General features: G+C 38.1%; 1 protein-coding gene across 1 annotated transcript; it reads left to right on the top strand.

Moving 5' to 3' along the window:
• Positions 1-1,169: 1,169 nt before the first annotated feature.
• LOC138809949 (macrophage metalloelastase-like) lies at positions 1,170-8,649 on the top strand. The gene is made up of 10 exons (XM_069997105.1): positions 1,170-1,305; positions 2,354-2,601; positions 3,204-3,352; positions 3,435-3,560; positions 4,406-4,567; positions 5,028-5,151; positions 5,341-5,474; positions 5,932-6,091; positions 7,499-7,602; positions 8,373-8,649. The coding sequence occupies exons 1-10, from the start codon at positions 1,210-1,212 to the stop codon at positions 8,471-8,473; spliced, it is 1,404 nt and encodes a 467-aa protein (XP_069853206.1). The 5' UTR covers positions 1,170-1,209; the 3' UTR covers positions 8,474-8,649.
• Positions 8,650-15,606: the final 6,957 nt, after the last annotated feature.

Raw genomic sequence — 15,606 nt, 5'->3', positions numbered from 1 at the left:
CAAGAGGTATATTCTATGCAAATAGGACAGGTAGGTCGAGGGGGAAGAAGGCTGAGTTCAGAGGTCGCAGGGGGAGAAGATGATGGAGAATTTCTCTCACCCAGCTGTAAAGCATTTACCCTCATGTGGCCAACTCCAGGCAATTTGGGAGGTGGGGAACTTTTTTTTTTTCTATAGGTAATCAGGTAGGAAGGGATTTCTGCTCTGATAACTATAGATCTCAAATTAGGCTACCATTAGGCTTGGAATATGTACACTTCATGCAACAAACTTAAACTTGTTTAATGTGACAACCCTAGATCACAATTCTATTTTGAGCTAGATTCAATTTAGAGAAGACTCATCTATTCTAGCAAAAATAACTTACACAATCTTTTACATTTTACTTTAAAAACAAGCTTAGCAGCTATAAACATATATGAATACAGATACAGGGTCATACACATTTGACTAAAGTATGGAACACAGGAGAGGACTCAATAGACTCACAGGTTAACAAAATGAATACCAGGAAGCTGGAACACATTTTGTCCTTGGGGAGGGGCAAAGGGAGGAGAGTAGACAACGAGGAGAGAAAAGGTAGGAGAGTGCAGTCATAATATTCAAGGTACATATGTGAAAATGGAATGAGGAAAATTGAGGGGAAGGGAGGGGCCGGAAGAGATGGGGAAGAATCATGAAATGTGACGGTGATCAAGATGCATTGTACTCATAAACTGACATGTTAGATTGGAACCCTTTTGTACCACTAACTCCTTAAAGATAACAAAAATGTTCTATAAAAAAGTTCTGAAAAATAGATTTGACTTACAATGGAGATGAGAAAAGTATTTGAAAATACTAAACTGTTTAAAAATACGCTTTTAGTTGTCTTTATATTTTAGATGCTTTGTGTTTTGTTTGTTTTGCTTTACAAGGGCTTATTTTGTAGAGCAGGTAGAAGTAGAAACGTATCATTTTGAAGAAATATACTCCAAGATGTGTAGGTCAGTGATAGGTTAGAGGCTAACTTGTGAGTTGAGTAAGGTCATGATTTTATTCACATGGTTTCTGAGATAAATCAAAGGATGATACCAACAGTGAGTCACCCAAAGAATTTCATGTTCACAGATCCTGGACCCAGGGTTATATAAAGAGGGACATTTGAGGAACTTGTGCTGAGCAGGAGCAGAGTTAACAGAACTGAGTGTCTGGAGGGAGACATTCACAATGAAGCTTCTTCTACTGATTTTGTTCCTGCAGGTTGCTGCCTCTGGAGCTGCTCCTCTTGCCAGTGTGGAGGAGCAGGTGGTGGCATTTGCTAAAGTAAGTACTGACAGATACTGACAGATCAAGCCTAGTTTGTCTCTAAGATCTGTTGTATTTGCTAGTTTTATTTGTGAAAAGTACTACTTGAAGACTGGCTGCTTGGGGTTTGCTTTCCACATCCATTTTTTCTTTGCCATAGAAGAATTTAAAAAGAAAGTATTGGTTTGAAAAGAGTGTTATGAAATAGGTGATAGTTGCTCTTTCCACTAAAAAGCTCTGGCTAAGGAATTTTAGCATGATATAATTAGAATTCACTTTAGTTACAGTATTTTATGTTAGTTATTGAATGCCAGTTAATAATCTGAGATTTCAAAAATGGCCTGACCTATTTACCCTCTTCAGGCTACTGTGATGCTTTCAACCTAATCTATCATTTATCACAAATATTTCTTCATAAGCATTTTTAAAATCAATTTTTCCATTTGTAGTTTATCTTTCATTAAAAGAGTTGGATCTAGTTGGATTTAGAAAAATCATTGCTGTTTTGGCTATCTTTGCTCAGGATGTCCTGAACTTGTGAGCTCAAGTGATCTTTCCCTCTCAGCCTCCTGAGGATGCACTTGTTTTCTAAAATTAGTTTGCATCTTTTTGTCCATGGTTGGGATTGATCCCAGTGCTGCTAGCACAACAGGCAAGTGCTCTATCGCTCAACTACAACCGTAGTCAAGTAATGTTTTTACCCCAACTTAAATGAACAACTTACGTACTTCACATGAGTTTGCCACTTTCTGATAGTTACAGTATGCCAGGTGCTAAAACAGCTCTTTGAAAGTAGAAACAAGCTTGAAGAAATAGAAACGCAACAGTTTTTTTCCTCTGTGCTTCTAGGAACAAACTTAGGTAATAAATTATGACATATTTCTGAGAGCATAGAAAGTTAAGAATGTTTCCTAGTTACAATTAATTGCCTGAATATAATAATAATCTAATCTTCAATTCAAATACCTGGTTCAAAAACCTCTGTGTAAAGTTGATTCACATATACAGAATTGCCAACAGCAACTTCTCTGATAAAATTCTGCACAATTGAATGTATTTTTTTCAGAAATATTTGATAGACTTTTATAGCTACAAGATAGAGGACATTCCAACAACAAAAATGGAAATCAGTAGAAACTTCCTAGAGGAAAAAATCCAGGAAATGCAGAAGTTCTTTGGGCTGAAAGTGACAGGGCAACTGGACTCAGCTACTCTGGAAATGATGCATACACCTCGATGTGGAGTGCCTGACGTTCACGATTTCAGAACGCTGCCACGCCGGCCAGTATGGAACAAACACCATCTCACCTACAGGTAACGCAGGTGGAGGGAGGCTTGTGCTTCCTACCTCCCCATGGGTCTGGCTCCCAGAAACCTGAGCCTTGTAGACATGCTACAACCCAAATCTAGAAGTACTAGACCAGGGGCTTCATTTCACTTTTAACACTACTCTGTGTTACAATCCATTACCTTGAGCAGGGAAGAAGGTTACTTAAGGAAGAGTTTCAACCCTCTGGTTTACAAATCAGTGCAGAACAGAGCAGAAAAGTTACAGATAATCTAGGCATGAAGGAGAGAAAGAGAGACAGAGAGAGAGAGAGAGAGAGAGAGAGAGAGAGAGAGAGAGAGAGAGAGAGAGACCGAATAGTGGGGTTGGATCAACATAGATGTCTGTGAGCAGGAGCAAAAGGTGTGGTATCTATCCAAGTAAATCCTTTATAATTTAATTTGATTTTTGTTAAGAAGACAGTTATCCAAGCAAAAATGTTTGCATATAAAGAAGCAAGTCCTAATCTGTAATCTAGATTAGAATGGTTTTTGAATCACCTTCTAGTAATGGTAGCAAACATGGAAAGATTTTGGTATGATAAAACTGACATGTGGTTTCTGTATGTTTTCCTCTCTTTCTGATAAAGAATACATAACTACACCCCTGACCTGAAGAATGAGGATGTTGATTATGCCATTGAGAAAGCTTTTCAAGTGTGGAGTGATGTGACACCCTTGAAATTCAAAAAGACATATGCAGGCGACGCTGACATTGTGATACTTTTTGCACACAGGGGTAAAGAACTTGGACTCCCTCTGTATCATGTGTGATTCTGTGGGATACATATAGGACTGATTTTCTTTCCTTTTTTGAACAGAACATGGTGACTTCAGTTCTTTTGATGGGAGAGGTGGGATCTTGGCCCACGCTTACGGACCAGGCTCTGGTATTGGAGGAGATGCACATTTTGATGAGGCAGAAATATGGAGTAACAACTTCAAAGGTAAGGGGAAAGACACTAAGCAAACAAAGACTAAATGTAACAAATATTTTTCCTGATTTTCAAAGACTCTGACAAGAAATCATAATATGGCCTGTTCTGATTAAACCTTTTCAAAATCAAATTGGATACTTTACATGAGTCCATATTTCATTTCCCCAAAACTGAGGCCATTGGATTAGACTATCTTAAGAATCGGCTACAAGAATATAAAAAGATTCTAGGAGCAAGTTCCTTAGTATTAATCCATGGAAAGATAAAATCCATTAGTTAGATGTGATGGTAAAATCAATAAACTCAAAAGCAAACACAAACACTAATTCTGTGCTTTAAAACAGATAGAAAAAGGTGAATAAAGAAGAATAAAGAGACCATTGTTGATCTCATTTTATATGCTGGCAATTTCTTAGGTTCACAGTTAAAGTTATAGCAAATTTAGATGCCTATGGAAAAACACAAGAATATATATGTATATATATATATATATATACACATATGAAAGTTAATCTCAAAAGGTGGAGATATAATAATTATGAGAGTGGAGACAGTGGAGGGGTTCTGGAGGCTGATCAATAGCTATTTAGGAACAAGAAGTTCTGGTGTTCTCCTGCACAGTAGAGTGACTATAGTCAACAATCATGTCCCATATACTTCAGAAAGCTAGAAAAAGGATTCTGCATATTTTCATCACAATGAGATAACAAATATTTGAATAGATAAATATATTTGCCCTGGTTTGAACATTGCCAGATGCACACATGTATCTAAAATCACTTGGTCTATACAACTTGATATGTCAGAAAATGATGGCCATGTACATCACCCCTCTTTGGTGGGTTTCCTCTTAGGCACAAACTTGTTCCTTGTTGCTGTTCATGAGCTTGGTCATTCCCTGGGACTCGACCATTCCAATGACCCAGAGGCAATAATGTTTCCCACCTACAGTTACCGTGACCCTAAGACATTTCGCCTCTCTGCTGATGATAAACGTGGCATACAGTCCCTCTATGGTAAGTTGAACATCGTCATTTTTCTGTCTTAAAGTTCCTCTTAACAATGGTCTAATACATCTATCTACATTTGGATTGAGCTCTGTCTTTTCTTTTGAGCTCCATAACAACCTTGAAAGGTAGGTGTGCAGATATTATGTTCATTTTACAAATTGGAGATCTCGCACAAGCCTTTAGATTGGAGCTTTTTCTACCCTCGATAACCCTACTGAAGATGACACATAGAGAATAATCTAATGGGAAAAGGAAAATCAAAGTAATCAGAAATACTTCCCCCCATGAGGTTGCAACCATGTGGGAAAATCCTGAATGGATTCAAGATTTTTATGAAATGTATCAACTTAAATTGGCTTTGATGTATTTTCCGTCAAGAAAATAGAATACTTTTAAAAGAATGGTTCTTCCTCTTGTGACCAAAAGTGCTAACGTTTCCCAAATGCTTCTTGAAATATATTTTCAGGAGTTCCACTGATGTACCAACCCAAGCCAAGCCCTGAAAGTCAAGTACCAGACGCCTGTGACCCCAACTTGAGTTTTGATGCTGTCACTACAATGGGAGATAAAATCCTTTTCTTTAAAGACTGGTATGAGCATTCTCATTTCTAACAATATTAGTGGTTTTGTCCTTAGAATTCTTTTTTTTAATGTCAGAAAATACTCAACCAGGATCTTTCCGATCTCAACTTCCCAGGTATCTAGGATCACAGGTCAGAGGCTCTGGTGCCCTACAAGTATCAATAACAAGTTTTAACTTTAAATGTCTTTCACATCAGGTTTTTCTGGTGGAAGCGTCCTGAGCGATCAGCCACTGGTGTTAGTTCAATTCATTCCATGTGGCCGTCCTTGCCAGCCGGCATTCAAGCTGCTTATGAAATTAAAGCCCAAAACCAGATTTTTCTTTTTAAAGGTAACTTCAATGTTTACTTCTGACATCAAGCATACTTTAAAGAGAAGGAAACAATAAGAAAGTATTATTACTTTTATGAAGTAGACCAGAGTATTCCAAATTTTCCTATAAGCTAATATTGCTTTAACTAGTTACCCTGGAAATATCTGCAGCTGTTAGGGAGCTACAAATGTTTCTAAAATATAAAATATGTTTCTAAAATATATGTATGAAGAAAAAACATGGAATCATAGAACATAAAATAAACCACACTGAAGAACTATAGGGAGGGAGTGCGGGTCAGTGGTAAAGTATATGCCTACTATACACCAGGCTCTGTATTTGAGTCCCAGAATTGGGAGAAAAAAAAAACAGAACAATTAATATTTTAGAGCTTGGAAATAAATGCATTAAATCTGTATTTTTGTTCCTGTTTCTATGAAATTCAAATATATCCTTTTTCTTCTTTGCCTTGTAGATGACAAGTTCTGGTTAATAAACAATTTAAGACCACAGCTAAACTATCCCAAGAGTATATATTCTCTGGGCTTCCCCAATTCTGTGAAAAAAATTGATGCAGCTCTCTTCAACCCACTTTACTATAAAGTCTACTTCTTTGTGGGTAACCAGTATTGGAGGTGAGATTTAATGATCCAGGGTTGTTCCCTAGGATTTGTTGGTAAAACAGCCATAGAACAAAGTGCTCCACAAGATAGTTTTTCTTTGTAAGTTCTCAGGTTCCTGAAAGAGAGATCAAGGGAATGAAGAGCAGAAACTGTTGTCAACCTACATCTTTTCTCTATGCCTCTGGTTTCTGTTGTAAGAAATAGTATATAATCTCATTTAGGAAGAAAGCTCTTTAAATGCCATATTACAAAGCAGTAGACATATTGAGAACATGTTCTAGATCTATAAGGCCTGGTATTTAGTTTATGGCCATCTTAGAGGATGTATAGATTTGTAGAGTTCTTCCCATGATCACTGGAGCCCAAAGATAAAATGAGTGACCTATGCTCTAAGTGACAAGAGATCAGATAGTCAGGCCATTCCGGTAGCTCCTCTGAATGGTTTAACCTCAAGTATCTAATTCCAAAGTGGGCTAGGACCGTCTCTTTAGTTAGTTCCCAGATTGCTTGCATGGTGGACATACAGCCTAACAAAATGTTTGAAGATTACATTGTCACCCCATTTACTCTTGAACATTTTAAATTCAACATCTACTTTCAGTTGAATACTACAAGCTTGTCAACCAAGTTCAGTCTTATTTGAGAAGGAGAACTATTTATTTTAGCAAAGAGAACTTTTTAAAGAGCCCACGAATTGGTGTCATTTGTCATAGCTTGCGATTGTTAACATTAACAGTTCAACTCTGACCAGTGGCTCTATTTACTTTGATGCTGCTTAGCGACTCAAGGTTTTTCTATTCTTCTCCTTAAAACAGTGAAATTTCCTCCTTTTCCTACTATTTCCAGTATCAGGAAATCATGAGCAAGCAATAAATTCTTAGAGAATTAAATTGTATAAAACTAAGATAACAGGTACTTTTGATTGCCACATCCAAGTCTAGAGTGAGATGACACTATTTACTCACTGGTGAAATAGAATTTGGAAAAATCACCTGATTATATGGGCCAGCTATGACAGGATTAACTTTCAATGTCTCTCTAATATCTGTCTTTAAAATATTTTAGTTCCATGGCTCTAAAACTATTCCATTCTGTTATCCTCTGGACAAAATCATTGTTGTCTTAGCAGAAAGCTCTGAAAGGAAGGCAATGACAGGCAATTAAATCGTTGGAGCATGGGGAGGGGTCAGTACTGTAGCAAGTCACCTTCTGGAGCAAGTGCTGGGAGAGGCTCTGCGGGGACAGTGCGGGTGGGGAAAGACCGCACTAAGTTAGGGAGCCAACATGCTGAGTCCTGTGGGGTTGTAATCTGTGTTTTAGTGTTTGATTTTCCTCGTTGGCACAGTTAAAGGCCTTTTAGGAGAGGATATGCATTTATGGATAACGTCATAAAATCCATTTCCTGGTTTTCTTGCACAGGTATGATGTGCGTAGACAGTTCATGGACCCCACTTATCCCAAGTTAATTAGCACGCACTTCCCCGGGATCAAAAATGAGATTGATGCAGTCTTCTATTTCAAAAGTAAGTGGATTCAGAAAGTATAGATACCCATTTTAAAACACTACCAGGAACAGAGAATGGATTTCCCCACTGGAAAGAGATGGTGGGGGGAGCTCAATTCTCACAGGTCCATAGAGGGAAAACTCAGTGTGCAGGGCTCAGGATAGACAATAAAGAAGACTGAGCAAGGTGGGTGGTACTACCCATGGTGCCTTTCCTATGGTGGTCTAGAAGGAGGGGGAATAGAATTGTTGCTACCTCCTCTGACCGAACCTCTGGAGTTTTCTGTGACCTCTTGGAGTCATGTGTCCAGTAAGCCAATGGCACCTAAGACTCAGGCAAGCCTGGACTCAAGTACTTCTTGCACCTAGCATTCTGTGCCTTCCTTCAGCCCCTTCTACCCTCACAGAAGCTCACTGCAAGATATAGAAACTGCATCCAAATTGGGACTGAGGATGAGATAAGAGAAGCTTGATAATATGCTAGAAATACCTTCAAGCTTGGCCTAAGCACAAGTGTTCAACAGACCAAGATTCTCAAGGCCTTCCCTGTCTCAGTTCCTGTCTTTAGGGCCCTGTTTACCCTTCCCTGGGCCCCTTACCCTCTCTGAGTCCACCGTCCATAGTGCGATTGGTTGTGTATAGATGCGAGGGCAGGATACACACATGGCTACAGGTGCCTAACATCTGTGTTCTCAAATCACAGTGTATGTAGTCTAGTAATCCACAACAACAGATTTAAAGAAAAAGAAGAAGAAATACCAAGGGAAAATTAATTTTTTTTCCTTTTAGGACACTACTATTTCTTCCAAGGACCTAATCAATTTGAATATGATGTCCAACTGCATCGAATCACCAAAAGGCTGAAAAGCAATAGCTGGTTTGGATGTTAGGAATGATGTAATTAATGATATTTGTCAACTTAACTTCAGTTTAACAAGTATTTATTGCATATTTACAATGTGCTCAGGGTACCTATTGCATTATTATGTATATCATAAAACAACGTAATAGCTTAAATTGATTGCATAGTTGAATAATTACATAAAATACAAACCAGTATTTTCCATTTTTGTTTGGTTCTGTTATTAAGTTTGAAAACTTCTCTTTAAAGGATAACTTTCTATAAAAGAGGTCACTCTAAACCTTAGTTCCTACCAACCTTGATTGACTAGATAGAATAATTACTTCTCTGGCTAAATTAAAGTTAAATATGTATATTTTTCTTGTGCTCAAATGAAAATGTGGTCTCTTTTTAAAATTTGTGATGAAAAGTTTGGATGCAGTTTCTATATCTTGCAGACTACTGAAGTGATACCTCTCCCAATGTCCTCCCAATGCAAGCCTGGCCCTTGGGCCCCTCCTCTTCTTTGTTCTCAGGCGGGCTTCAATTCATTCTTTGTGTGGGGGTGTGTGGTGTGGTGTGTTGGCATAGATGAACTAGGAAAGCCCAAAAGATTCCCATTATATTCTTCAAGTCAGGCAATGCATTGAAAAGTACTAGACTTTATTGTCATTCCATCATAAAAGGGGCCTCCTGGAGATATCATCTGTTAAACTGCAGGAAGGGAAAGTGTGACTTAGCTCTTGCTATGGCAGATATTCTAGGCAGTGGCTGGTGATACAAAGTCTATGAAATTGATAAACTCTGCTCCTTTTCAAGATCAGTATGTGATCTTGAACAAGTCAGCTGATCTCCTTGAAGGTGAAGGAAAGTAATTCTCTCTCTTAGGTCTGTTCTGAGATTAACATATGGAGCCAATGACATGCTCTAGGCTTTTCCCCGAAGCCTATTTCTCCCCAGCCTAACTTCCCCTTGGCCTGTAATCCCCCAGATGTTCTGTACTCCTCCTCAGCAAATGTGTCCATACTTCAGAAACGACTTTGACGTGTGGGCAAGTTAGAGAGCCCACAGGGTTCTCTGGCCAGTTGTTCCATCTTTTCTTCAATGTATACTACTATAAGCCATCCAAAGTTAGAAATACTGTCACCTAATTCTGGCTGTTATTGCTGATACCTGTTATAAACATTGTTTAATATTTGTCAAAGTTTCCATATTTCTGTCATACATGTCACACTCATAAGAATTTTTATTTCCCAGTTGTTTTCAAAGAAAAAAAGTGATTTAAGCTGGACGCAGGTAGCTCATGCCTGTAGTCCTAGATACTTAGAAGGCTGAGATATGAGGATCACGGTTCAAAGCCAGCCTGGGCAGGAAAGTCTGTGAAACTCTTATCTCCAATAAACCACCAAAAACCAGAAGTGGTGTTGTAGCTCAAGTGGTAGAGCACTAGCCTTGAGCTGAAGAGCTGAGGGACAGCACTCGGGCCCAGAGTTCAAGGCCCACGACTGACCAAAAAAAAAAAAAAAAAGTGATTTATTTGGTATCACAGAGCTAAGAAGTCCAGAAACTGAGATCCTAATGGAAGGCTGTTTAACCCCCAAACTCATGTCCATTCTACTGTGGTACTTTCAGCTGAAAATGTTTTAACCAATGAGAAGTGCAGTTTGGTACTGTTTGGTCCAATATCTAGGTACAAAATAGATTGGTTAACTGGCACTGTTGTTTATAGTTTGAAGCCATCCCTGGCAGTTAACCAGAAAAATATTAGACTGTGAAACATGGTTCAGGTGGTAGAGTGCCAATTCTACCAATAGAGCGGAGGCAGCATTTAAGGTCCTCAGTTTAAGTCTAGTGCTGGCACAAAAAAGTGTTCCATAAATAATCACAAGTAGAAGTTCAGTTCCTCCTCTGTACTAATGGAGCAGTCAAGTTACCATAACAACATTGTATGTTAATGAGGCTGGAGGAGAAGTTTTTCCACTTACGTTCTAAGTTTGTGACTTTGAACAATATGTTCCCATCTTTTAATTAAATAAACTATGACTTTCAAAAATAAGAAGGATTGAGAAACGTGTGTCTGATTGCTAAGGTTCTGGATTGTGTGTGTTTCCTCCCATTCTTAATGTTGAATTTTGATGAGGAACACTAAAGACTTTGTGGTCAAGGAGATTTTTTTTTGCTGCTATTTCCCCCCATGATTTGGAGCACTGACCAATTTCTGCGACTAAGGAGGCTCGGTACATTTTTTCAATCTTAGTGACATGTAATGACTGTTTATAGCCTTTTGTCCTAACTGGGTCACATCTGGGCAGCACGAGGGTGATGACGGGCAGAAGGAAGGCAGAAGGCAGGAGGTCCTAAGGGGGCCGCCAACGTGATACTTACCAGACAAGCACAGTTATGTGGTATATTCAGGGTTCAGTTTTTTAAGAATGTGAGCATTTAAGACATAAGCTATGTAAGAAAGGCTACATTTAGGCAGTAAGAATGTCATGAAAAGGTTGGAATTAGTCTACAGACTAATTTTATTTTGGTTTATTCTGGTTTTGATTGAACAGTACTATACCTCCTTTATTCCTAACTTTCTGTTTGGACTTGAACAAACGTTTTAAATCTTTCTGAGCTTCAATCTCCTCATCTGTGGAATGGGCATGTGAATATTTACTTTGAAATATAGACATAAAGGTAGATGGCCTGTGCAAGGTGTTGGGAGCATAGTAAATAATCCATCTGTTTTGGTCTTGTTTCTTATAGGATTTCTATGGATGTAGGTGTTGGTATGACCACACTACACCCTGGGGGAACATTCAAAGTCATTCATTATCTAGAACTATAGGAAATCCTGGGAGTTCAGCGTCCTGGCTCCCTTTCTTTCACCATATGGCTTAATAGAAAGTAGTCTGGCACACTGATGCCAACTCAGTTGGAAGGTTGTGCGTTAGTTCTGCCTTGGTAGATATATAGCCCTAATTTAGGGCTATTATTTCAACACAAGCTTTCATTCTATCATTTTTACACAGTGTAATCTACCCAAAGGATATGCCAACGTTAGCAAAGTCATGACTCAAAAGAGGACAAAATCTTTTTAGAAGATAAAGCCATACCTGAGACCATTGTCACAGATTTGTCAGGGTAATGAACATACATTACTGATTACAAGTACTAGACAGAAATAGGAAGAAGTATAATCACCATAATAATGCACATAAGAATTACAGAGTTTAAATAAAAATTTGTAGTCATTCAGCTAAGGGAACAACCCAGACTGTCATCTATTACAGAGGTGCAAGAGCCATGGAGTTAACAGACTTTTCCGAGGGAGATACTCAATCTATAAATTTACTGACAATTGCCAGATCATATCTAAAAAGGTATAGAACTTTGACCTACAACCTGTAGCAAACTTCCCAGAGATCAGTCCCTAAGAATTCTAACTGCTGCAATGTCAGATTTTCAGGAAGTCAGATTATCAGGTGTGGTGGAATTCCAGAAAGGTCAACAATAACTGTCACATATTGGACACATAGCTTTTCCACTGACTAGAAAACACTATGGCTAATTTTCTACTAGATTAGTATTGGTTATGGGAGAGCCAAAACAGATTGTGGCCCCAGAATTTCATACTCACATGTGACATCTCACTTAGTAAATGTCAGCAAAAGTCCTTCTCAAATATGCTGCTGGAACCAGCAGACTTGAGCCATCCTTGGGGGGAAAGCCGCAGAAGGACAAAATTTCTAACTCAATATGGACAATCCTAGAATGTATAAAAAATAAGGCTAAGCATTGTCTCTACTCTGACAAATTCAAACTCTGAGATTCAAAATCATAATAATATGTCTCATAACTTCTCCCTTCTGCTTCCACTCTAATCTTCAGATGAGGAAAAGTGTTTCTATTAGCATATATCAATTCCACAAAGGAATTTCGTTGTGATCTCTCCATACATGCATATAATTCACTTAATCAAATTCATCGCCTCTATTTCCCATTTTTATCCTCACCAGGTCTTTTCCCCACTTTAATAGGTTTCTTTGAAAAACTGTTTCTTAAATATCATTCTTTTTTATTTCACAATCACTTGAGATATATTGCCTTTTAAGTACCACTACAACAATAATTTATGTTTCTCTGTTTTGCACAATTAGAATATTTATGCCAAAAGTATTACAAAATGTTCATCCCTTCATAATATCTGAGTTGCCTGGAGCCACATAAAAGCTACTATCAATGCCAAGGAATTTTAATAATAAATTTTTAGCCTTTTTACCACTCGTGACAAGTGATCTTAGTCATTATGCTTTTTTTGTTGTTGTTGGTCACGGGGCCTGAACTCTGGGCCTGGGCACCGTCCCTCAGCTCTTCAGCTCAAGGCTAGCGCCCTACCACTTGAGCCACAGCAATACTTCCTGCTTTTTCTGCTTATGTGGTGCTGAGGAATGGAACCCAGGGCCTCATGCATGCAAGGCAAGCTCTCTACCACTGAGCCACCTTCCCAGCCCCATTATGCTTTTTTAAAACAAGAAAAATAAACTTTTCATTTTCCATTGTTTTGAACATGTAATTCAGGGTTTTATTCTCTAGCTTGTCTTCTCCCCTCTTTTATGAACGTCAATGCAATACCTGTTATAAGCATCATTCACATGCACTCTAGGCTGAATACCACCCTTCATGTACCTTATGCTGTTTCCACACCCCAACCAAACAGTATTACATTGGTCCAAATCCCCAGGTTATAGCCTAAATCCAAAAGAGTAAAGCTAGGCTGCTACCTCATCTCAATCTTTACCTTGGTTGTTTCAGAAACAGTAAGAGCTCATCCACCTTCTCTGTGAGACTCATAAGCATAGAAATCAGATTTATATGACACCCAAATATGTATATAAATACATTGGCTAATTTGCCAACAATCCATTTGAAAAGTATTGAAAAGCCCTGAATAATTACGAATAATATCTCTAGTCTTCAGCTTATCATTTTGCTTAATTGTCATTCCCAGCATGCTCTGTCCTTTGGTAAACAAATGCTCAAAGATGCAAACAAATTTTAAAAAGCAAAACATTACCACCTGGCAATCAGGGAAGAATAAGGAAGTGAGCAGGAGCAGGTATAAAAAGTTCAACGAAATGTTGCTCATGTTACTGGTACACAGTAAAAGATCTTCCTTACAATCATTTATTATGCACCAGTAATGTGATTAACATCATACTTGTGAGCCAGGGAAATGAGAAGAGAGGAAAGGGGAGGGGAAGAGATAAAAGGGCAGGGAAAAGAAAAAAAAGAAAAGAAGAAAGCAAAAGGGCATAAATAAAGATCTTAAGATGGCTTTTTTCCCCTACTTCAAATCATGTACCAATCTGAATTTTAGAGTATGGTAAAGAAGTTGAAGAAAAGTAAAAAAGAAAACTCTATAAGATAAAAACAGAATTTCAGTCCAATGAGCAATGTCATTCATTTGAATTCTACCAATATTTCTAAAATAGCTGTTGATTATAAAATTAAAACTGACCCCCCCAGAGCTACATATCCCTCTCTTCAGAGATCTTTTTATTTTTTTGCCATCCAGAAGGGCTAGCTAGGTCAAGTACAAATCAGGTATTGTGGACATTTCAAATAAAAAATGCAAAAACTAAAAATTTCCTTCCACTATTCCATTAGGTAATATGTCCTGTATTACAGAGTTTAATAGCATACACTATAGACTATAATTATGCATGAACAACTTTTCACTTCCATCTTGTTATATTCAATTTTAATATAGATTCTTCACAAAAACTTGTTTTTTTTTTAAATTGTGAAAATACCATACAGAGGGGTTACAATTACATGGGTAAGAAAATGAGTACATTTCTTATCAAGCATTGTTACCTCCTCCTTTGTTTCTCCTTCTCATCCCTTCCCATCTGCACCCCCCATCCCCCCATTACTGCCCCCCCCGCCAAAGTTGTAAAGTTCGTTTTCAACATAACATCTTGTACATCTCATTGTTGCAATGGGTCCACCTGTATCCCTATTTAAACGATTTGTTTTTTTCCCTTCCCCTCCACAAATTATACCAACATCAAATACAGTGAAAACAGGGGTTATACCGTGGGGGAAGGACATACAAAGCAACAAAAAAATTATCTTATAAATATGTTAGAAACAATCACAAGAAAGAAAAAACATTTGAGTCTTTATCTTAGGGTTCATTTCACCTAACATCAACTTATCTGACTGTTTCTGCTTGTCTCAGACATATACTAGTAATTGCAAATAAGGGAAACCATGGGACCTATGTTTCTTTGGGCCTGGCTTACTTCACTTAATAGAATTTTTTCCGAGTCTTTCTATTTCCTAAAAATAGGGCAATGTCATTCTTTCTGATGGAGGCATAGAATTCCATTGTGTATATATACCACATTTTCTTGATCCATTCATCTACTGAGGGGCATCTGGATTGGTTCCATATCTTAGCTATGGTAAATAATGCTGCAATAAATATAGTTGTGCTGGTAGCTTTCGTGCTGGTAGCTTGTTTGTGATGATTTGGGTAAATGCCCAAAAGTGGGATTGCTGGGTCATAGGGGAGCTCTAAGTGGAGTCTTTTGAGGAACCTCCATATTACTTTCCAAAGTGGCTGAACAAGTTTACACTCCCACCAACAATGCAGTAAAATTCCCTTCTGTCCACATCCCCTCCAGCATCTGTTGCTATTAGAATTCTTGATTATAGCCACTGATTTGCATTTCTTTTATGGCTAGGGTGGTTGAGCATTTCTTCATGTGTCTATTGGCCATCCTTCTTTCCTCTTCAGAGAAGTTTCTCTTTAAGTCTTTAAAATTTCTGCATAATTCTGCTGTTCCACCAAATCAGTCCATTTCTTTTCCCAAATACACATACATGAATTTCCCAGTGAATTCCACTCAATTTTTCCAGCATCAAAAAAATATGCTCCTGTTTTCTCTCTTTTGCCAAGACAGGAAACATTTCCTGGAGATTAATCACTATTTTGTCTTGCAAAATTGGGAAGGTTGAGAGGAGTTAGTAGATTATATCATCTTTGAATTTGGAATTTCTGGAAAGGGTTCTCCACCATTTGGATGAGGGCAATGATGAGTCAGCTTGTCAGTGATCCAAACAAACATTATCTCTCTATAAAAGTTGGACTCCAGAATGTAGACCTTGAAGGAGGTAGGCAGA

Source organism: Dipodomys merriami, unplaced genomic scaffold (assembly GCF_024711535.1).
Source record: "Dipodomys merriami isolate MVZ:Mamm:240054 unplaced genomic scaffold, mDipMer1.0.p SCAF_103, whole genome shotgun sequence".
Taxonomy (NCBI): Eukaryota; Metazoa; Chordata; class Mammalia; order Rodentia; family Heteromyidae; genus Dipodomys; species Dipodomys merriami.
Note: the sequence above shows the minus strand (reverse complement) of the source record. Positions and strands in the feature narration are given on the sequence as shown.